The sequence below is a fragment of the Martes martes genome (genome assembly GCF_963455335.1).
Source record: "Martes martes genome assembly, chromosome: 16".
NCBI classification, from domain to species: domain Eukaryota; kingdom Metazoa; phylum Chordata; class Mammalia; order Carnivora; family Mustelidae; genus Martes; species Martes martes.
This window is the reverse complement of record NC_137904.1, coordinates 59,836,663-59,857,511: the sequence shown is the minus strand read 5'-3', so window position 1 is coordinate 59,857,511 and position 20,849 is coordinate 59,836,663. Positions and strand designations below refer to the sequence as shown.

The following is a 20,849-nucleotide window of genomic DNA, read 5'->3' as shown; positions in this document are numbered from 1 at the left end:
TCAGAAAAACAATATGATTTCACTCATGTGGAATTTAAGAAACAAAACAGGAGCATAGGGGAAGAGAGGGAAACAGAACAAGAGGAAATCAGAGAAGGAGACAAAACGTAAGAGACTCTTAATCATAAGAAACAAACTGAGGGTTGCTGCTGGGGGGATGGGGTGACGGGTGATGGGCACTAAGGACGGCCCATGATGTAATGAGCACTGGGTGTTACATACAGCTGATGAATCACTGAACTCTACCTCTGAAACTAATAATACACTGACTATATGTTAATTAATTGAGTTTAAATTTTAAAAACTTTAATTACTTTTTAAATTCTATTATTTTGAAATGAATACAAATCAAAACGGGGTGCCTGGCTGGCTCAGTTTGAAGAGCATGCGACTCTTTTTTTTTTTTTTTTAAGATTTTATTTATTTATTTGACAGAGATCACAAGTAGGCAGAGAGACAGGCAGAGAGAGAGGAGGAAGCAGGCTCGCTGCTGAGCAGAGAGCCTGATGCGGGGCTCGATCCCAGGACTCTGAGATCATGACCCAAGCTGAAGGCAGAGGCTTAACCCACTGAGCGACCCAGGCGCCCCAAGCATGCGACTCTTAATCTTGGGGTCATGAGTTCGATCCCCACGTTGGGTGTAGAGATTACTAAAAATAAATAAATAAATAAACTTAAAAAGAAAAATACATCAAAACCATTCAGTGTTACTTTGGGACATGGCTTGGGTCCCATGTCAATTTCACTGACGCGAGCGAGGCTGGGAATGGCTTGCTCATGACTCCCGTTTGCTGGGTGGCTTTTGCTTGTTTTTGCTTCAGTCTGACCTTTTTTTATTCCCTTTCAAGCAATACTGCAGCCCTGTACTGTAGACAGGTTCATATATGAGGTTTAGGATTATTTTCAGGTTCCACTTTCTGGGTTTAAATTCTGTCTCCTCTGGATGAGTTGTGTGACCTCTGGCAAGATACGTAACCTGTCCGAATTCCATTTCTCATCCTTCAAGACATAGTTCTTGCAAAGGCAGAGTGAGATGCAGGTGTGAGCATGCTCCTACAGACCTCAAAAATGCATTACCTTCTCCTCTTAAGAGCCAATTCATTCCAAAAAGAGAATGAATATGTTGGGCAACCTTAAAGCTACGATGATGGGGGGGCGCCTGCGTGGCTCAGTGGGTAAAAGCCTCTGCCTTCGGCTCGGGTCATGATCTCAGGGTCCTGGGATCAAGCCCGGCATCGGGCTCTCCGCTCAGTGGGGACACTGCTTCCCCCTCTCTCTCTGCCTGCCTTTCTGCCTACTTGTAATCTCTGTCAAATAAATGAATAAAATCTTTAAAGAAAAAAAAAAAACACCACTGTCTTGACAAATCACAGCTCTGTACTTTCCTAGGGACACAGATCTTCCTGGGCAGGCTCTGGGCTGGGAAGCCGGAGGCTGGTTGGCACTTGTCCATGTACATGCCCCAGCCCAACTGGCACCCCTCCCCCCTCCAGAACCAGGCGGGTCTGTGGTCTCAGCGAGCCTGGGCAGCCTGCCTGCCGAGCCTTGGAGCTTGGAGGCGCTATGCCTGAGCCTCCCAACTGATCCTGGGGCTTGGCAAACAAGTGACAGTCATGAGCAAGTGGGGATCCCTGTGGAAACCAACGTATGGAACTCATTACCCGCCTTCCTGCCAAACTGGGCACACCCAGGCCGGTTCCCTCTGCTACTCCTCAGCTGGAAGAACTTTTCCCGCTCTAGTTTCTGCACGCCCGCATCCTAGCAACCCGTGAAAGCCCGGCTCAGATGCTCCTTCCTCCACAGGGCCCTCCAGGATCCACCCGCCTCTTCCAGTGAGTCCCCCCGGATTGCACTCCTCATTTAATATTTCATGGATCTTCGTTTTCTTCTCTCCTTCCAGGAAAGACAGAAGGAGGCTCTGCATAGCATCTTTCTAAATTAGACATTCTTTTTTTTTTTTAAGATTTTATTTATTTATTTGACAAACAGAGATCCCAAGTAGGCAGAGAGGCAGGCAGAGAGAGGGGGGGAAAGCAGGCTCCCTGCTGAACAGAGAGCCCGATGCGGGGCTCGATCCCAGGACCCTGAGACCATGACCAGAGCTGAAGGCAGAGGCTTTAACCCACTGAGCCACCCAGGTGCCCCTAAATTAGACATTCTTAAGCTGGGAGTCTTGGTGAGAAAATTCTCTGTATTTTCACTTCTCTAAACTGAAATTTGGCATTTCTTTCTGTTACAAACGGAGAGAACATACCACAGTGGAGTTAGCAGTTCTGTGACTTGTCACCAGGAGAAATTACAGATAGTTTCATAGCGCATTACGTGGTCACACAGAACCTGAAATATCACTTACGTTCATCGCTATTTCAAAAATAAATTATTAGGCCTCCATCAGGTGTTGTTAAAAGAAACACAGAAATCACAAATTTATTTTCTTAATATTTTGTACCTGTATTTCAGTGTAATCAGTTTCCACGAAATCCTATGCATTTTGCTTTGTACATTTAAAAGCATTACTTTGGGGTCGCCTGGGTGTCTCAGTAGGTGAAGCGTCTGCCTCGGGCTCAGGCAATGATCCCAGGGTGCTGGGATGGAGTCCTGCCTCTCCTTCTGCATCGGCGGCTTCCCCTGCTTGTGCTCTCTCTCTCTCTCTCTCTCTGATAAATAAATAAAAATTGTTTATCAATAAACAAACAAATAAATAAAAGCATTCCTTTGGAAAGGAGTGCACCTAGCTTCAAGAAGGGCTCTGGCAATGAGAAAGGTTAAGCCCCACTTATGGATGAAATGGCCCTCCTCTCACCCTTTTATTCCTTCCTCTTTGGACTCTCATCAGCAGGAGTCTGGCAGATAAGGAAGGGTTGTCTCGAGTCTTCTACATTTTTTTATTTTTATTCTTTTAGTGTATGTGCTGCCAAAGCCAGCACTATTTTTATTTTTAAAAAAGATTTTATTTATTTAATTCAGAGAGAGCAATCACACACTGGTGGGGAGGGGCAGAGGAAGAGGGAGAAGCAAGACTCCCTGAACAGAGGGGAGCACGAGGTGGGAAGCAATCCCAGGACCCAGAGCCACCCAGGAGTCCTGTGTGGCGTTTTGATCCTGATTAGACTGGGCTAAGGGCTTGGGGGAGGGAGACCGTATCATCCTCGGTACTTACTGTCCACGTGACCTATCACTGTTGACGGTGACCTTGATCACCCTGCTGGGGTCATGCATGCCAGGCTTCACCACTGTAAAGTGACTCTTTTGCTCCCTTTGGAAGAAGGTCACTACGCACAGTCTGCATTAAAGGAGTGGGAAATCTGGCTCCAACTCAGAGTATCCACAACAATTATTTTGCAATCTTCTCAATGGGAAATTTGCTTATGCTTCTTCATTTGTTTACCCGGTCATTTATTTATATTAGTATGAACCCATGGATGTTTATTTTATACTTTGGGTTATAAGCCAATCTACTTTATTTTGCTGCCATTTTATTTATTTTTTAAAAATCTTTCTTTTGGGACGCCTGGGTGGCTCAGTTGGTTGAGCAGCTGCCTTCGGTTCAGGTCATGATCTCAGCGTCCTGGGATCGAGTCTCACATCCGGCTCCTTGCTCGGCAGGGAGCCTGCTTCTCCCTCTGCCTCTGCCTACCACTCTGTCTGCCTGTGCTCGCTCACTCTCTCTCTCTAACAAATAAATTTAAAAAAAAATCTTTCTTTCTTTCTTTTTTTTTTTAGTATTTTATTTATTTATTTGAGAGAATACGCTAGAGAGAGCGACCCAGCGACAGAGCGGGGCAGGAGCAGAGAGGAGTGGCAGAGGAAGAAGCGGACTCCAGCCTAGCAGGAGGGGGCGAGGAGGGAGCCCGATGCGGGGCTCGATCCCAGGACCCTGAGATCCTGACCCGAGCGGAAGGCAGATGATTCCCCGGCTCAGCCACCCAGGCATCCCGCCATTTTTATTTTTTTAAACAACATTAAGTGCATCTCTGGATGAGCCTTAAATGCCTCCATTTGGGGAATCCATACCCCCAGCCCCAGGTACACCGCAAGTGCCTGGGGGGGGGGGGTCCGTGAAGGGGAACGATATTCCCTCACACGAGGGACTTGGAGGGTGACAGCAACTTCCCATTTCATGGTTAGAAAAGCCCAAGTTCCCCACAAGGGGTAAATAGAGTCGCTAAGGGGCAAAAACACGCGCACATCAGCGGTTAATTTTCTCTGCAGTCAGCAGCAGCTCAGAAGCTTTGCTAAAAAGTGCCTCGGGGAGGTCTGGAGCGCGAAGGGGCTGGAGTGGCCCGGTGGCGACGGGTGGGAACGCCCGGCCCCTCTGGAGTGCGGGCCCGGCTGGGGGGGAAACTGAGGGTGATGGAGGGGTGAACTTCCCAGCTTCCTTCCAGTGTGCCCGCCTCGCACTCTCTGCCGTCCGCGCTCCCCTTGGACCAGCAGGGACGGTGGTGCAGGAGCCCCTCGGGGTCACACGGGGCCGAAGACCCCCCGCGAAGTCTGGGCCAGCGCCGGGCATACGGAGACCCGCAGGCGGGTCTGCGGCGCTGGGGGCGGTCCGAGCCGGGGACGGAAGGGGGCTGGACCCTTGGCCTCGGTCCCAGGGGGCGGCGCCGCAGCGCGAGCGGGCAGGGTCCCTCCCTGGGCGGGAGCAGAACAGGCGGTGCCCGCGCGGCCGCGGAGCTATGGACGGCAGCGGGCCCTTCAGCTGCCCCATCTGCCTGGAGCCGCTCCGCGAGCCGGTGACGCTGCCCTGCGGCCACAACTTCTGCCTGGCCTGCCTGAGCGCGCTGTGGCCGCACCGCGGTGCGGGTGGCACCGGCGGGCCCGGAGGCGCGGCCCGCTGTCCACTGTGCCAGGAGCCCTTCCCCGACGGCCTGCAGCTCCGCAAGAACCACACGCTGTCCGAGCTGCTGCAGCTCCGCCAGGGCTCGGGCTCCGCGCCCGGGCCCGGCCCGGGTCCGGGTCCGGGTCCGGGTCCGGGTCCGGGAGCGCCGGCCCCGGAGCCCACGTCGCCCAGCGCGCCACCCAGCGCCCCCGAGCTTTCGGCTCCCTGCGCGCCCGAGTCCTGGCCGGGCGGCGAAGAGCCGGTGCGCTGCGACGCGTGCCCCGAGGGCGCCGCCCTGCCTGCCGCGCTCTCTTGCCTCTCCTGCCTCGCCTCCTTCTGCTCGGCACACTTGGGCCCGCATGAGCGCAGCCCCGCGCTGCGCGGACACCGCCTGGTGCCGCCGCTGCGCCGGCTGGAGGAGAGCCTGTGCCCGCGCCACCTGCGGCCGCTGGAGCGCTACTGCCGTGTCGAGCGCGTGTGCCTGTGCGAGGCCTGCGCCGCCCAGGAGCACCGCGGCCACGAGCTCGTGCCGCTGGAGCAGGAGCGCGCGCTCCAGGAGGTGGGCGCGGGCACCGGGGGCGCGCCCGGGCGGGTCGGGGCCCCGCGCGGCCGCCGAGGGCCCAGGGATCCCCGCCTCCACCCCTTTTCCTGATAGGGTCCTAATGTCCTCCTCTAACCTGAGACTCTTTGCCGTCCTTCCCAATACTGACAATGTCATCCATCCACATCGCGGCTCGAGATGGGAATGGGGTTTGGAGGGGCCCAGAGAGAACGCGAAAAGGACTGGAAGGGCAAGCCGGGGTCCGGGCCGATGGGGGTCTAAGGCAAGGGAGAGCAGAGTCAGGCCCGCGGGGTCCCCGCCGGCTGATTCTGCCAGAGAGCGGCTGTTGCGCCGGGCCGGGTTCCTGCCGGTTCCCGCTCAGATCTGGCCTGGGCTCAAGCATTGGGTTGAGATGGGTGTGGCAGGCGACGGGAGTGTGGCTGAGGGTGGACCGAGCATACAGACCGCTCTTGTCCAGCTGGTCCGGGGGCCCGTGGTGGGAGCATGTGCTCGCAGTCCGTCAGCTACCTCCGCCCCCAGTTTCCTCTGGCCTCCAGCCCGGTCTTGGCGCTGCTGGCCTTGGGATTTTCCGTCTCTCCTGCCTGGAGCAGTGACTCACAAGACCCAGGGGACTTGCCCGGAATCCCCATTTTTCAGGCCTAAATTGGGGACACAGGCTCTTTGGGGACAGGGATCCCCAAGACAGCTGAATGCCCTCTGTGCCGCACCTACCCCACTCTCTCTGCCTCTACCTCACTGAAGGGAGCTCTCCAGGGAATGGGAGCAGCGTTAAGGAGCGTGGATGGCCTTGTACTTGCCCACTGGTCAGAGCGGGGAGGCTGACTGCCCACAAGCCTGCCGGCCTGTGCTCCACAGTGCCTGTGCTGCCAGGCACTTGGGAATGGCACCTGCCTGGACTTGAGGCACCTCTGGCCTATTATGGGACATCATGGCCACTCCCAGTCCCCCCATGCGTAGATGCCACTCTCGGGTCATCCTTCTTTTCCCTCTTGCTGAGGCCTGGTAGCCCGGGGTAGGGCTATGGCCTCCGCCGGCCCCGTGTTAGTTAATGGTGTCACCCACAGGCGGAGCAGTCCAAAGTCCTGAGTGCCGTGGAGGACCGCATGGATGAGCTGGGCGCTGGCATCGCACAGTCCCGACGCACGGTGGCCCTCATCAAGGTCGGACCCCACGCTGACCCTGTGCCTGTGCGGTCCTGCGGTGGGCTCTGGGCAACGGGCGTCGGCCACGTGCTCTGGTCCTCTCCGAAGAAGCCTGTGCTCCCGGCACCGCCTGCAGCACCGCTGAGCCCAAGCGGCTCCCCTGAGCGGGCACGGATCAGGGACAGGACCGCCTGGTCCTTCTGTCCCCACAAGAGGGCAGGGTGGGAAGGTGGGGGTCTGGAAAGAATGGGGCTGTTCTTGCCTTCACCCTTGTCCCGTGTCGTCCCATGCAGAGCGCAGCCTTGGCAGAGCGGGAGAGGGTGTGCCGGCTCTTCACCGAGGCCGCAGCCGTCCTGCAGGGGTTCCAGACGGAGGTGCTGGGCTTCATCGAGGAGGGGGAGGCCACCATGCTGGGCCGCTCCCAGGGTGACCTGAGGCGGCAGGAGGAACAGCGCAGTAGGCTCAGCCGGGCGCGCCGCGACCTCAGCCAGGTCCCCGAGGCCGACTCGGTCAGCTTCCTGCAGGTCAGTGCAGCTCATAGGGGCCGGAGAGGGCGCAGAGCGGGGACAGGCAAGGGATGGAGAGAGAAGGCAGGGGGGGTGGGGGCCGGGCCCGGGGAGGCTCTGCCATCCTTCCAGCGGCCCTATCCCCCCCAGCCTAAGGAGCGGCTGCCAGCAAGGCCTTAAAAGTCATTTATCCGGCACAGGAGCTGCTGGCACTGAGGCTGGCCCTGGAGGAGGGGTGTGGCCCTGGGCCCGGTCCCCCGAGGGAGCTCAGCTTCACCAAGTCCTCCCAAGCTGTGCGGGCGGTGAGAGACGCCCTGACGGTGGCCTGTGCCAGCCAGTGGGAGCAGCTGCAGGGGCTGGGCGGCGACGAGGATGAGCTCCAGAAGCTGGGCACAGAAGGTGGGTGGCCCCCCCCCCGGTGACTCACCCTTCCCCAGTCTCCCTGCACAGGCCCCCAGGCCCAGGACCCATTCACGAACGGAGGACAGAAACTGTGCGCTGGGCGCAGGGTGGGACACGACTCCTGAGGGGAGCCACAGCTCAGTAATGACCAGTCCAGCCCCTTCGGCCACAGCCTCAGGGGTCGAGGGGGCTTCTCCTGCCCTGCCGTCTACTTCAGAGGGGCTGAGCGGGGAGGAGGTGGAGCAGGGACAGACCCCGAGGACCAGGCTTGCGGGTGAAGATAGGGCGCTATATTGGCGTGTGTGCCTGTCTCGGGTGCAGGCTGGGAGGAAGGAGGAGAGAGGGATTTGGGTCACAGGGGCGCCTTGCACCCCTGCCCAGCCACGGGCCACTCGAGAGCACCCCTCCCCACTGTCTCTTCTGCAGTCGATGCCGAGTCCCAAGACCCCGACAGCACCAACAGCCTCGAGAGTGAGGCTCCCAGGGATTACTTCCTCAAGTGTAAGTGGCCACCTGGGCTCTCCCTTCTGCTCGCACCAGGCCCTCCCAAGGCTGCTGGGCTGAGCCCTGGCACGAGAAGACCTGGATTCCCACCCCCCTCATCCTTAGGGCGAACTGGGTCCGCTCACGGGGTGCTCTCCGGTGGGGCTGAGGCGTGCTGGTTGCTAAGGAGCCGAGAGACTGTGTTTGGGGAGGGGGGTACCGGGGGGAGGGGCTGTCCCGCCCGCGCCTGCGCCTGAGCCCCCCGTCTCTCTCCCCTCCGCGGGAGCAGTTGCCTACATCGTGGACCTGGACAGCGACACGGCAGACAAGTACTTGCAGCTGTTCGGGACCAAAGGCGTGAAGAGGGTGCTGTGTCCCATCAACTACCCCGAGTCACCCACCCGCTTCACCCACTGCGAGCAGGTGCTGGGCGAGGGCGCCCTGGACCGGGGCACCTACTACTGGGAGGTGGAGATCATCGAGGGCTGGGTCAGTGTGGGGGTCATGGCCGAAGACTTCTCCCCGCAAGAGCCCTACGACCGGGGCCGGCTGGGCCGCAACGCCCACTCCTGCTGCCTGCAGTGGAACGGCCGCAGCTTCTCCGTCTGGTTCCACGGGCTCGAGGCGCCCCTGCCCCAGCCCTTCTCGCCCACCGTCGGGATCTGCCTCGAGTACGCCGACCGCGCCCTGGCCTTCTATGCCGTGCGGGACGGCAAGATGAGCCTTCTTCGGAGGCTGAAGGCCTCCCGGGCCCGCCGGAGCAGCTCCCTGGCCTCCCCCATCGACCCCTTCCAGAGCCGCCTGGACAGCCATTTCGCGGGACTCTTCGCTCGCAGGCTCAAGCCCGCCTTCTTCCTGGAGAGTGTGGACGCCCATCTGCAGATCGGGCCCCTCAAGAAGTCCTGCATCTCCGTGTTGAAGAGGAGGTGATGCCCGACGGAAGGCAGCTCGCAGCCCCCCACCGCCCCAGGCTTCTCGTTCCTGGAGGCCCCCACCTTCCATATACTCGGCCTCCCGCCTCTCGAGGAGGCCGCCAGACCCCTTCCAGTGCCCCTTGGACCCTGTTCCCCCACAGGCCTTGTCTCTGGGAGAGAAAGCCAGAGCTGGGGCAGAGCCAGGCTACCCGCCCCCCCCCCCACCTTTTCCAGGTTCCTGGGACAGTGCCTGGCATACAGTAGGTTCTGAATAAATGTTTGATGAATGAATGGCTCCTTTTTGTATCCTTCTGTCCACGCACCAAGAAATCTCATCTCTGGAGAGCTGGTCTGGAAAGGCAGGAGGTCCCAGGATTCCTGGGGCGGAGGACGGAGGTTGGGGGAGAGCCCTGGCCCAGGAGAAGAGGGCTGGAAAAAGGCCTCTGCTCTTTGGGGCAGCCCTACTCCCCAGTTCTGGGCTGGGGGAGCTGGAGGTGGCTTCTCCCAAGGGGGCCAGCCCCCGACTTGTTCTGGCTGCCGGAGCCTTTGCCTCATGGCCTGTCTCCGTGAGCTATTTTCATCCTGGATGCCACAGCCCAGTCCTGGACCTGCCTTCTGGTGTACATGTCCAAGGCTAAATGTGGACCGCACACCGCCCCCCGCCCCCACCCCAGAGCAGGACACCACTCCTGGGCGTGGGCAAGAAAGTTTGAGAGCTCCAGCGTCTGTCTCACACACACCTTCTCAGTCGGGGAGGGTTGTGGCCGAGCAGGCCCCAGGGTGTGGCTGGAGGCGAGAATATCTCCAAGAAAGGGTTCTATGTCCTCTTCCTCCAGAGCGGGCCTCACCGTGTCCACACCCAGCCACGCAGCTGGAACGGGGCTCCACGCAGGGGACCCCCCGGGCCCTGCGCCCCAGCAGAGCCTTTGCTTCTCTCCCAAGAAGGCCCGGCGCCCCCTGCTGCCCCAGGGCCCGCAGCCTGGCCTGGGGTGCCCACCCCGGAGGCTACACAGCCAGAGTGTTTCCAGGCCAGTCCTGGTCCCTGGGTTCTCTGTGGCCCAGGAGCCCCCTCGAGACGTCCGGGCCTGGAGGACAGGGACAGACAGAGGCCTCTCCGTCGCTAGCCCAAGGTCAGACGGGACAATGGGTGAGTTATGCAGCCAGACAGCAAGGCCATACAAGTCCTCCCCTGCCTGGGCTGCTAAAAATAGCCCCTCCTCAGAGCTCTGCCTTGGCCCCAGCAGCCAGGATGTTGTTTTTCCGGGCGGGGCCTCCTTGCTCCTGGTGCTTTGTGTTTTCAAAACGGTTTCCTTGGCAGCCAGGGCCCCCAGCTCTCCAGAATGGGGAAGGCGGCTCCTGTCACCATCACTCACATGGACCGACGGGGGCCTGCTAGAGTCCCGTCACCTGCAGCAAGTCTCCCACCTTCCACAGAGCACCACCCCCCCCTCCCCAACGGCCCCAACCTCTGCTGGGTGTCAGCCCTTTCTCCCACTGCTTGGCACTTCCTGCCCCACACGCTCCCTTTGTAAAGAACCTCGGGTCCCTGGCTTTGCAGGGCCCTGGCACGTCACGGAACGTGAGCTAGACAGAGGGGGCCCCTGGTTGGAATTCGGCCCCGACTAGCCAAGCCTGGAGCCATGGCGGTCCCTGCCACTTGCAGAATGATCCCGGGCTTCCAGAGCTCATGGAACCTCGTGCATCGTAAGGCCAAATCCCAGCGACCACAGCTTTAGAGCTCAGAGCAGGAGACGGGCTCACGAGGGCTGCACAGCTAGCAATGGGCCATCTGGGCCGGACTCCGGCTTTCAGCGTTGTCTCCAACCTGGGGCGTTCTCCTCAACCCTGCCCTTGCTTGGTGACTCTGGGATAATGCTAGAGCAGGCGGGACGGTGTGTGTGAGAGATGCTTGGAGAAGATCTCAGGCTCCAAGGAGGTACACTGAGGCAGGGCGGGCTGGCAGAGGAGGCGGTTCATGCTTCATCCAGATTGCCGGCAAAAAGAGAAAGTGTATAAAAGAAAAAAATAGGGGCGCCTGGGTGGCTCAGTGGGTTAAGCCTCTGCCTTCGGTTCAGGTCATGATCCCAGGGTCCTAGGATAGAGCCCCACATCGGGCTCTCTGCTCAGCAGGGAGCCTGCTTCCCCCCCTCTCTCTACCTGTCTCTCTGCCTACTTGTGATCTCTCTTTCTGTCAAATAAACAAATAAAATCTAAAATAACAAATAAAAAAAAATAAATATTAAGGGCGCCTGGGTGGCTCAGCCAGTGAAGCATCTGCCTTTGGCTCGGGTCCTGATTCCAGGGTCTTAGGATCGAGCCCCACATCGGGCTCTCTGCTCATCGGAGAGCCTGCTTCTCTCTCTCCCTCTGTCTGCCGCTCTGCTTACTTGTGCTCTCTTTCTATGCCTCCTAGACATAAAATCTTAGAAGAAAAGAAAAAAATATTAGAAAACCAGCCATCTAATCCAAACCTTCTACCGCTTTCATTTTCCGGATGAAGAAACTGAGGCACGGGGCCGTGCTGGAGCTGCCCTGGGTCCACCCCGTCCTGGACATCAGCTCCACATTCCACGGCTTAGGTAAGCCCTGTGCCTAGAAATCTAAACACACACACACACACACACACACACGCATGCACGCACGCACACACCCAGCTTCCCTGCAGTGTTGCCTGTGTAAGAACGGCCCTCCACCGCACCCCAGTTCCCACGGCCACCAGAGCCCTTGGCAGAGCTGCCCCGAGAGCCTGTGGTCTCCAGGCTCCTGCCTGAGCCTCGGCCAGAGCCACCCACCCCACCCCACCCCCGCAGCCCCTGCTGGTCACACACAATGGTGGAGAGACTGTGTTGCTATTAGCTAAATCTGGCTCCTTTGGGCCAGGCGGGGAGCCAACCTCCACTTGGGCTTTGTCTCTGTGGGAAAATGAGCTCCAGAGCTCCCAACAACGGACTGAGCTGTGGCCTTAAGCACCGCTCTGGCTGGGCAGGCGCGGTCCTGTATCCTCCTCTGTTAGCACTTGCCCCACACACACACACTCCAGGAGGAAAGTGGCCCCGATCCCCTCCCCTCCCTACTCGTCCCTCACAGACGAGTCTTCCTTCACACTCCCCTCCTCCCAGGCTCAGGGGGAGGCTGGACCCAGACTGTGGCTAAGCCGGGAGGGCCTGGCCAGGAAGACAGGGCTGGACTGGGCGGGGCTGAGAGCGGCCAATGGCCCTGTGGGCTGGTGCTAAAGGTCCTGCAGTGGGGTAGGTGGCTTCTGGCTGCAGGGTCTGCAGCCCATTCAGCCCCACATATGACACACGCTTTCCCATTACATGCTACCATGCAAAAAGTGGGATGTAGGCCACTTCCTTGCTACACAGTCACACCTTCCAGAAGAGTCTAGGAACTGCAGGAGCCCCTTAGGAGGTTGTCATGGGCTTCACCCAGGGTGGAACCCTCCACCTCCTTCCCCAGGGCCCTCGGAGGAGTTGGGGTGACCCAGGTTCAGAGATCCATGGCACAGAGCACTGAGGCAGGCGGGAAATAGGCTTTGGTACCCTGTGTACCTGATCTTTAAAAGACATTCAGACTCTGAATTTTATTCCATAAGAACTCCCATTTTGCTTTAATATAAAAAGCAACGCTTTTCTGCCCCAGCAGTGGAGAGTGTTTTTGGGTGTGAGTTTTGGAATCAGAAAGTTTTGGCTAAAAATTCCTCTTCCGCCGTTTCCTGGCCGTAAGCTTTGGGCAGGTTCTGAGCCCCTCCATGCCTGGGTTTCCTCCGTGGTGGGACAGGATAAGAGTGGAACGGCACAGCATTGTTTCGAAGATTGAAAGAGATAATTTAGGTGATGTGGTTGGCACAAGTCCTGGCACAAAGTGAGTTTTCTTTCCTTTCTTTCTTTTTTAAGATTTTATTTATTTATTTATTTGAGAGAGAGAGAGAGAGAGAGAGATCACAAGTAGGCGGGGTTGGGAGGGGAAGCAGACTCCCTGCTGGGCAGGGAGCCCGATATGGGGCTCCAGCCCAGGACTCCCCAGATCATGACTGGAGCTGAAGGCAGACGCTTCACTGGCTGAGCCACCCAGGAGCCTCCAGAGTGAGTTTTCAAGAAGTGTTGTTGCTTTTGTTATTATTCTCCAGAATAATTGAGCAAAACCAGTACTCTTGGAGGATTTGTCAATCCTTGGGAGATCTCCAGATGTGTTCTTCAGGAGCTGGAATGAGTCCAGACCTTCGTTCGCCAGGACACTACATTACATCCACTCACTAAGACTGGAAACTTTCACTCACTCATTTAACAATATTTATTCAGTGTGGGGCACTGTGCTCGGTGCTAAGGATACAGGTATAAGGGACCTAAATAGGCATGCCCTCATGGGACCTCACAAAGGGCTACAGGATAATTGTTGCCCGAGGGCTGAGACCGGCCTTTGGAAGATACTCAAGGGCACTGAACACAGAAACTTGACCAGATACTTCGACACCCATGTTCCTCGCAGTTATTCACGGCAGCCAGATGGTAGAAGCAACTCAAATGTCCACCAGCGGAGGAACAGATAAACCAAATGTGGTATTTACATATAACGGACTATTACTCAGCCTCAGAAAGGGATGATACCCTGATACCTACTCCCACATGGATGGACCTCGAAGCCATTACACTAAGTAAAACAAGCCAAAGGCAAAAAAGATAGATCTCGTATGACTCTATTTATATGAGTTTCCTACACTAGACAAATTCAGAGACAAAAAGGAGGATGGTCGGTACCAGCAGCTGGGGAAGGAGGGGGCTAGACAGTTAGCTTTTAGTGGGGATAGAATTTCAGTTTGGGACGATGACAAAGATCTGGAGGTGGTGACAGCGGTCTCACGACAAGGCACTTAATGACACCAAACTCTACCCTTGACAAGATTAAAACAGGGGTGCCTGGCTGGCTCAGTGGGTTAAGCCTCTGCCTTCGGTTCAGGTCATGATCCCAGGGTCCTGGGATGGAGCCCCAAGTCAGTCAGTCGGGCTCCCTGCTCAGTGGGGAGCCTGCTTCTCCCTCCCCTTCTGCCCCTCCCCCTGCTTGTGCTCTTTCTCTCTCTCTCAAATAAATAGATAAATAAATACTAAAACAATTCATTTCTTTTAAGTAAACTGTGCCTCCAGTCTGAGGCTCGAACTCATGACCCCGAAAGCAAGAGTCCCATGATCTCCTGACAGCCAGCCAGACGCCCCCAAAGAGTATGCTTTATGTGATGTGTATCTTACTGCGGAGGGGGTTCAGAACCTGTCTCCTGTGCGAGAGAGACTTGAAAGACAACAGACACAGGAAGGGCCTTCTGGCCTCCCCCTTTTCTTCCTGAAAATAGGAGATAAAATTCCCACGTGAAAATGGCCTCCCCACGCCAGTTGGAAAAGGGTGTTCTTATCACCAGAGAGGGGATGTTGAGGTCTAGAGACATCTGTACAAATCAGCCCTGTTAAAACAACTTCCTCAAGCCTTCTTCTCCACAATTACTCCTCTTTGTGCAACCTCTCGTATAAGCACTTAGGCCTACATTTTGGGGTCTTGTTTTTCCCACAAAGGCTCCTGGGTACATATGAACATAAAATCTGTCTGCTTTTCTCCTGTTAATCTGTCTGATGTTGACTTAATTCTCAGGTCCCACTAGAGACCCCAAGAAGCCAGAGGAAAAGTTTTGTCTCCTCTCCACCACAATAAAACAAAACAAAACAAAACAAAACCCACATTTCCGGGGTGCCTGGGTGGCTCAGTGGGTTAAAGCCTCTGCCTTCGGCTCAGGTCATGATTCCAGGGTCCTGGGATCGAGCCCCACATCGGGCTCTCTGCTCGACAGGGAGCCTGCTTCCTCCTCTCTCTCTGCCTGCCTCTCTGCCTACTTGTGATCTCTGTCTGTCAAATAAATAAATTAAAAAAAAAGGGGGGGGGCGCCTGGGTGGCTCAGTGGGTTAAGTGTCTGCCTTCGGCTTAGGTCATGATCCCAGCGTCCTGAGATCGAGTCCCACGTCGGGCTCCTTGCTCAGCAGGGAGCCTGCTTCTCCCTCTGCCTCTGTCTGCCATTCTGTCTGCCTGTGCTTGTGCTCTCTCTCTCTCTCTAACAAATAAATAAATAAAATCTTAAAAAAAAAAATCTTAAAAAAAAAAAACCAACCCCACATTTCCCAGAGATGGCAAAAAAGAAAAGGTGGCCTGGAGAAGGGACCCTGCTAGAGTCGGGGTGCATTTCCAAGGGTGACCTCCTGGATGGAGAGCCAAGGCCAGCTGGCCAAGGACAAACAGGGCGGGGCCTGGCCGGAGTGCTCCCACTGCGGGGTGGGAGGACAGTGAGGACGGGGAACAGCATGGGGTGGACAAGCCAGGTCTGGCTGGGCAGAGCCTGCTCAGGATTCTGGACTTTTCCTGAGAGCAGGGTGTCACATGGGGAAACAGTACGATCAGACTTGAAAGTCTAGAGTCACTCTGTTGTTTAGGTGAGAAGTGGGTTTCAGGAGGGAAAAGTGGACGAGAAGGACGAAGGCTGCCCCCACCTTGCGTCTTTCCAGAAAGAGGAGCCCACCCCAGCCTCTGGGAAGGAGCATCCAGACAAGCAGGGAGGGGCCCACATCCAGGACAGCCTCTCCCGGTCTCCCTTCTCCCTGAGACCCCTCCATCGGAGGGGTGGCTCCTCAGTGCTGTGGTGGGGACACCTTCAGAGGTGACGCCCACGTCCTTCTGGCTCTCTGGGGTTTGGGAGGCACAGAAGTGGAAACAGGCAGCGGGAGGTTTGCGCAAACACTCGCGCAGCAGGAACGTCTGCAACAGACCGTGCAGCTGCCTCTGGGGACATTGAACTTGACGGAGCCTGGAGGTCTGGGCTGGGAACTTGGGGTGGGGCTCATCTCCATAGCAACCAGAAATAGCCCCAGACGTGCGCTGGCTCTGCCTCCCGATGGAGGAGCAAGGAACAGGCGTCACTGAAAGACCCAGTCAAAATGACGTGGCCCGAAATAGCTCGTCCACATCACCCAGGCCTGACGTGGTGTCTGCCCCTCCAACGTCGCAAAGAGCTGCCCTTTGTCAGGAGGGGGGTCAGATATTCAACCTCAGGGACGTTCGCAGGGGTGGCAGGGATCCTTGGTAGAACAGTCATCTGGGGTTTACACGGTGCCACGAGCCAGCAGAGCTACTCTGGGGGTTGAGAATCTTCTTTCCACAGGGGCCGCTGCTGAGATGCCCATTGTCTGGGCCCAAGGGTCCTTGTATGGTGCGCCTTCTCTCCCCCGGGCCCAGCGAGGTTTGGGGATCGTGCCCAGCTGTTGTCCTTCTGCTCCAAACCCACTGTCGCAGTCCTCTAGAGCTGTCATAACAAAGGACGACAAAGTAGGTGGCTTGAATGACAGAAACGATTCTCGGAGTTCTGAACTAGTCTTGGAGTTCTGAAAGCCAGAGTTTGAAATCAAGGTCTTGGCAGATTTCGTCCTGTCTGAGACTGTGAGGGAGAACCGGTACCAGGCCCTTAGCTTCCGACCGTCTGCTGACAACATGTGGCAATCCTTGGCTTGTAGATCTCTGCCTTCATGGCCTTGGCCTTCTCCCTGTGTGCCTGACTGTGTCCAACTCTCTCCTTTTTCATAAGGACACTAGTCGTATTGGATGAGGCCCCCCCCAATGACCTCATTCTTATTAATTACATCAGCAACACGCCTACTTCCATTTAAGGTCACATTCGGAGGTACTAGGGGTTAGGATGTCAACATATGAATTTGGGGAGGACACAATTCGACCCAATTCGACCCATAACACTCACTCATTACATCCGGCTTCCAGATGCTGGGGTCGAGGGGCCACCGCTGGCGGCTCCCTGCCAGGCTCGGCCACCAGGGGGCACTAGAGAGCTTGCTGGGCTGGAAGGTGGGGCTCCCAGCTCCGCCCCCATCCCCGGAAGTCTTCCCCTGGTGGTGGCAGCTTCTCACACTTCTGGGTTCCTTCACCTTTTCCATTACCGTAGCTTTATTTTAATTCTCTACAGTAAACGCTCCCAGGTCCAATAGCCACTGTGGTTTCTGCCTCTTTTTTTTTTTTTTTTTTTTTTTTTTTTTTAAAGATTTTATTTATTTATTTGACAGACAGAGATCACAAGTAGGCAGAGAGAGAGGAGGAAGCAGGCTCCCTGCTGAGCAGAGAGCCCGATGTGGGGCTCGATCCCAGGACTCTAGGATCATGACCCGAGCCGAAGGCAGAGGCTTTAACCCACTGAGCCACCCAGGCGCCCCTGGTTTCTGCCTCTTGACTGGACCCTTTCACACAACCCCAAACCACAGTTCTTGGCATTCGGCCCCCCCTACTCCCAACAGCCACACCCCACCTCCTGGGATTGCTGGATGGGAGCAGGGCAGGGGCCCTACCCCTGGAGAATCCCTCGAACTCTGCTCCTGTCTCTGGGCTCTGCGAAGCACCCCGTCCCCTTTCTAGGTCCAGCCACTGACCCCGGTCCAGCCACTGACCCCGGTCCAGCCCTACAGCCCCAGCTGCACACTGTGGGCCTTTCTGTCTTCGAAGGAGGTGGCCACTTCTGTGCCCAGCCAGCACGGAGGACATCCCGCTAGAGAACCCATAAGCCCGCCCCGGGATCCAGAAGGCTTGCCGGCCCTCTTGGCTAAGAGATGGGAAGATGGCTCTGGGTCTTTGAGTCAGCTACCACATGAAGACTGGAGAAAGGAGGTAATATCCACACAACTCCTGGGCCACACGAAGAGGCCGGCACTTACCTACAGCACACGGATACAGCCCTTTAGCTTATCGATTCGGGAACCCTAAATATGAGACAGTATCAGCTTTAGATGCTGGGTGGATGCAGGTCCCCATGGTGGAGTGGTGCTAGCCTCAACTCCAACCTTCCCTTCCCTTCTCTCCCTCTCCTATCCCCCCCCCCCACCTTAGCCTTTCTCCTGGAACAGAGGTTTTCAGGCTGGAGGTGGCAAAATCAATTTAGTTCATAACAATTAGCAATTTTTCAAATGACAAACTAAACTAGAAAATGGCAGAGTACATCAAAATCTAAAATAAAAATTGTCCCGAAGTTGGTCTAGGGGGGCGCCTGGGTGGCTCAGTGGGTTAAGCCTCTGCCTTTGGCTCAGGTCATGACCTCAGGGTCCTGGGCTGGAGCCCCGCATTGGGCTCCCTGCTCAGCAGGGAGCCTGCTTCCCCCACCCCCACCCCTGCCTGCCTCTCTTCCTCCTTGTGCTCTCTCTCTGTCAAATAAATAAATAAAGTCTTTAAAAAAAAAAAAAAGCTTCCCTCTGGAGAATAGGAACGATTACAACTCAGCAAAAAGTGACCATTTCTGGAAACACGCAGAGCCTGTGCGGATTCCAAGGCAGGAGAGGTCTGAGGTCTGAGCCCTGGGCTCAGATGGGGCCCTTTGCCAGTGCCTTAGTTCAGCAATGAACTGCCCTTGAGCCCCTCGGCATGGGTGCTGGAAACCACTGCCCAATTCACAGCTGGGAGTAACTCTAACAATGTGTTCACGTGGTCATATATTTTAATTTTACTATTATTATTTTTTAAGATTTTCTTTTTGTTTTTTAAGATTTTATTTTTAGGTAATCTCCACACTCAACGTGGGGCTCAAACTCACAACCCCGAGACCAAGAGTCGCGTGCTCTCCTAAGCCAGCCTGGCGCCCCAGAGTCATATATATATGTGTATATATATATTTTTAAAGATTTTATTTATTTATTTGACAGAGAGAGACACAGCAAGAGAGGGAACACAAGCAGGGGGAGTGGGAGAGGGGCAAGCAGGCGCCTGCCGAGCAGGGAGCCCGATGCAGGGCTCCATCCCAGAGCGCTGAGATCATTACCTGAGCCTAACAACTGAGCCACCCAAGCACCCCTGAGTCATATGTTTGTTTGTTTTTTTTTTTTAAGATGTTATTTATTTATTTGACAGAGATCACAAGTAGGCAGAGAGGCAGGCAGAGAGAGGAGGAAGCAGGCTCCGTGCTGAGCAAAGAGCCTGACCCGTGGGGGAGGGGGGGGCTCGATCCCAGGACCCTGAGATCATGACCTGAGCCGAAGGCAGAGGCTTTAACCCACTGAGCCACCCAGGCGCCCCTGAGTCATATGTTTTTATTGAACTTGCAGAAGTTGGACATTGACACTGGAACCAGCTAAGCCTGCTAGCTCATCTCCACTCTGACTTCCTCTTCAACACATTTCCTCTCCTGTCAGGAGGCCTAAGTATGGCTACAGCTGTGTATACCCTGTTTTCATGATTGCGCATTTTAGTTCTTAACAAGGCCTCCAAAAGCTGTAATTGCTTCTACCACCGGATGGAGTTCCCCAAAGGGGTGTGTGTGGGGGGGTACTGGACTGTTTCCCCACCTTCCCTTTTATGGTCCTCAAAGCATTCACTCTTGCATAACCTTTACTGGGTGGATCTTCACTTTCTTTTTGAAATGTTATTAATATTTAGAATGTGCACAGTAAACAACTAAACAGTACGAGGTAGTATACAATATACGAAGTCACCAGCCCACCCCAATTCCCAGACCTTCGCCGCACGGGGATCATGCCAAAAACAATATCTGGTGGCTCTTTCCAGAAATTTTATACGTAGACCTAAATCCTAACTTTAATACAAACAAAAGTTTTTTGTGTTTTGGTTTTTTGCTGTAGCATATTCATACACCTGATTGCACCCAACAGACGGGCAGTCTTTCTGTGTCCGCACGTAGAATTTGCCGTCATTTTTTTAAAGCAGCTGCATAGACTTCCTGTGCCAAAATTAATTTAACTGCTGGGGCAGATCTTGCCGCGTCCATTATGCAGTAATTCATTGCCCTTGTCCTGCAGGGTCCCACCTGCTTGTGCTTAAGACTTCACAAAAGGCTGTTACACGTCTCATAACCTTTTCTGGATTTTGATACTTCACCTAATCGCAGATGAGTCCCCAGGCTTGGGCACCACGTGTCAGGGAATCCGCTGTCTGCTTCAGCTCAAACTCTGATCCCTTATCCCTCAGGATTAACGCTGCACCAGCACCGCCCCGTGGGGAGGGACACCCCCCCCTCGCCCCCGGCCCCCTTAAAGATCCACCTCCGAGGCGGGGGTAGTTTCCATAATAACTACAGCTGCCCAAGGGCGCCGCCCAGGGCTGGGTCCCAGGCTGCCGTGAGTCAGCTCTATTTTGTGAGCCGTATAATGAGGCTGCAGGTCTCGCCTCGTGCGCGGTTTAATTACTGCCGAACTTGTGTCCGTCTTCCAATTGCGTCGCTGCAGAGCGGGCCGGACTGAGAGCCAGAACGTTCTGAGGGGGGTGTGGGGGGGGCAGTGCCACGGCTAGGTCCGCCGCGGTGGAGGCGGCCGGAAGGTGGGGACCCTGCCGCCCGCCCTGTGAGGCTGGTGGAGGTGTCAGGTCCGGGCACGGGGGTTCTCCTCCCCATACGGACATTCTCACCCCCAGACTCGGAGGGCTTGGGTCTGACTTCATGACACGGACGGGAAGTTTTCTTGACGCCTCTCTGCCAAGCCAGCCCGCCGGGCCACCAAGTCCTGGACCAGGGCCTTGCCCTCATCTCCAACGCTACGGTGACGACCCGAACCGGGGGCAAAGTCGCGGACTCGGGGTTCCGCAAATGCTCTTTGAGCGAATAAAGATGCCCCAGCAGGTGACTGTTCACCATTCCCCACACCTGGCTTAGATTACTGTCCCCATTCCGTGAATGTGCACTTTTGTGTTCGGGGCCTTTGCGATTAATTCCCTTGTGGCAGGTCCAACTGTTTATTCCTGTTCCACTGAAGAGGAGATAGGCAGTGGAGAACGCACCGGCCGATTAGTTATGCAATTAGGGGAGTCAAAAGACTACAAGTTCCAGAATGCATCCTTCCGCACGCGTAGAGAAAAGCCGATTGAGGGAGCATTGCCTTCTGGGAATTGTAGTCTTCAGCTTGTTTGTGATGCAGGCGAAACTCAGGGGGCGGGGGGGAAGCGAGTAAACTATTACCACGTGACGCTCGAGATCAGGTGGTTGGGCCAGGCTCC

General features: G+C 55.9%; 1 protein-coding gene and 1 long non-coding RNA gene across 3 annotated transcripts; both read left to right on the top strand.

Moving 5' to 3' along the window:
• The first annotated feature begins 4,661 nt into the window (after nucleotides 1-4,661).
• On the top strand, nucleotides 4,662-9,123 carry TRIM47 (tripartite motif containing 47). The gene is made up of 6 exons (XM_080825788.1): nucleotides 4,662-5,378; nucleotides 6,446-6,541; nucleotides 6,817-7,047; nucleotides 7,230-7,428; nucleotides 7,858-7,932; nucleotides 8,204-9,123. Exons 1-6 carry the CDS (start codon nucleotides 4,677-4,679, stop codon nucleotides 8,842-8,844), a joined length of 1,944 nt encoding a protein of 647 aa, XP_080681914.1. The 5' UTR covers nucleotides 4,662-4,676; the 3' UTR covers nucleotides 8,845-9,123.
• Nucleotides 9,124-9,573: 450 nt separating this feature from the next.
• On the top strand, nucleotides 9,574-18,081 carry LOC308357713. 2 transcript variants are annotated; one of them, XR_013968228.1, is made up of 3 exons: nucleotides 9,574-9,975; nucleotides 11,329-11,407; nucleotides 17,258-18,081. It is a non-coding gene; the product is annotated as an uncharacterized lncRNA (long non-coding RNA). The 2 variants fall into 2 exon arrangements; XR_013968229.1 differs by having other exon boundaries at nucleotides 9,575-9,975; nucleotides 11,242-11,407.
• The last annotated feature ends 2,768 nt before the right edge of the window (nucleotides 18,082-20,849 follow it).

Excerpts from the sequence above, each read along its gene's own strand:
- TRIM47 (XM_080825788.1), top strand. The coding sequence starts at position 4,677 with ATGGACGGCAGCGGGCCCTTCAGCTGCCCCATCTGCCTGGAGCCGCTC. Across the intron at positions 7,048-7,229 it reads ACTCGGTCAGCTTCCTGCAG|GAGCTGCTGGCACTGAGGCT; the intron begins GTCAGTGCAGCT and ends TATCCGGCACAG. Across the intron at positions 7,429-7,857 it reads CCAGAAGCTGGGCACAGAAG|TCGATGCCGAGTCCCAAGAC; the intron begins GTGGGTGGCCCC and ends TCTCTTCTGCAG.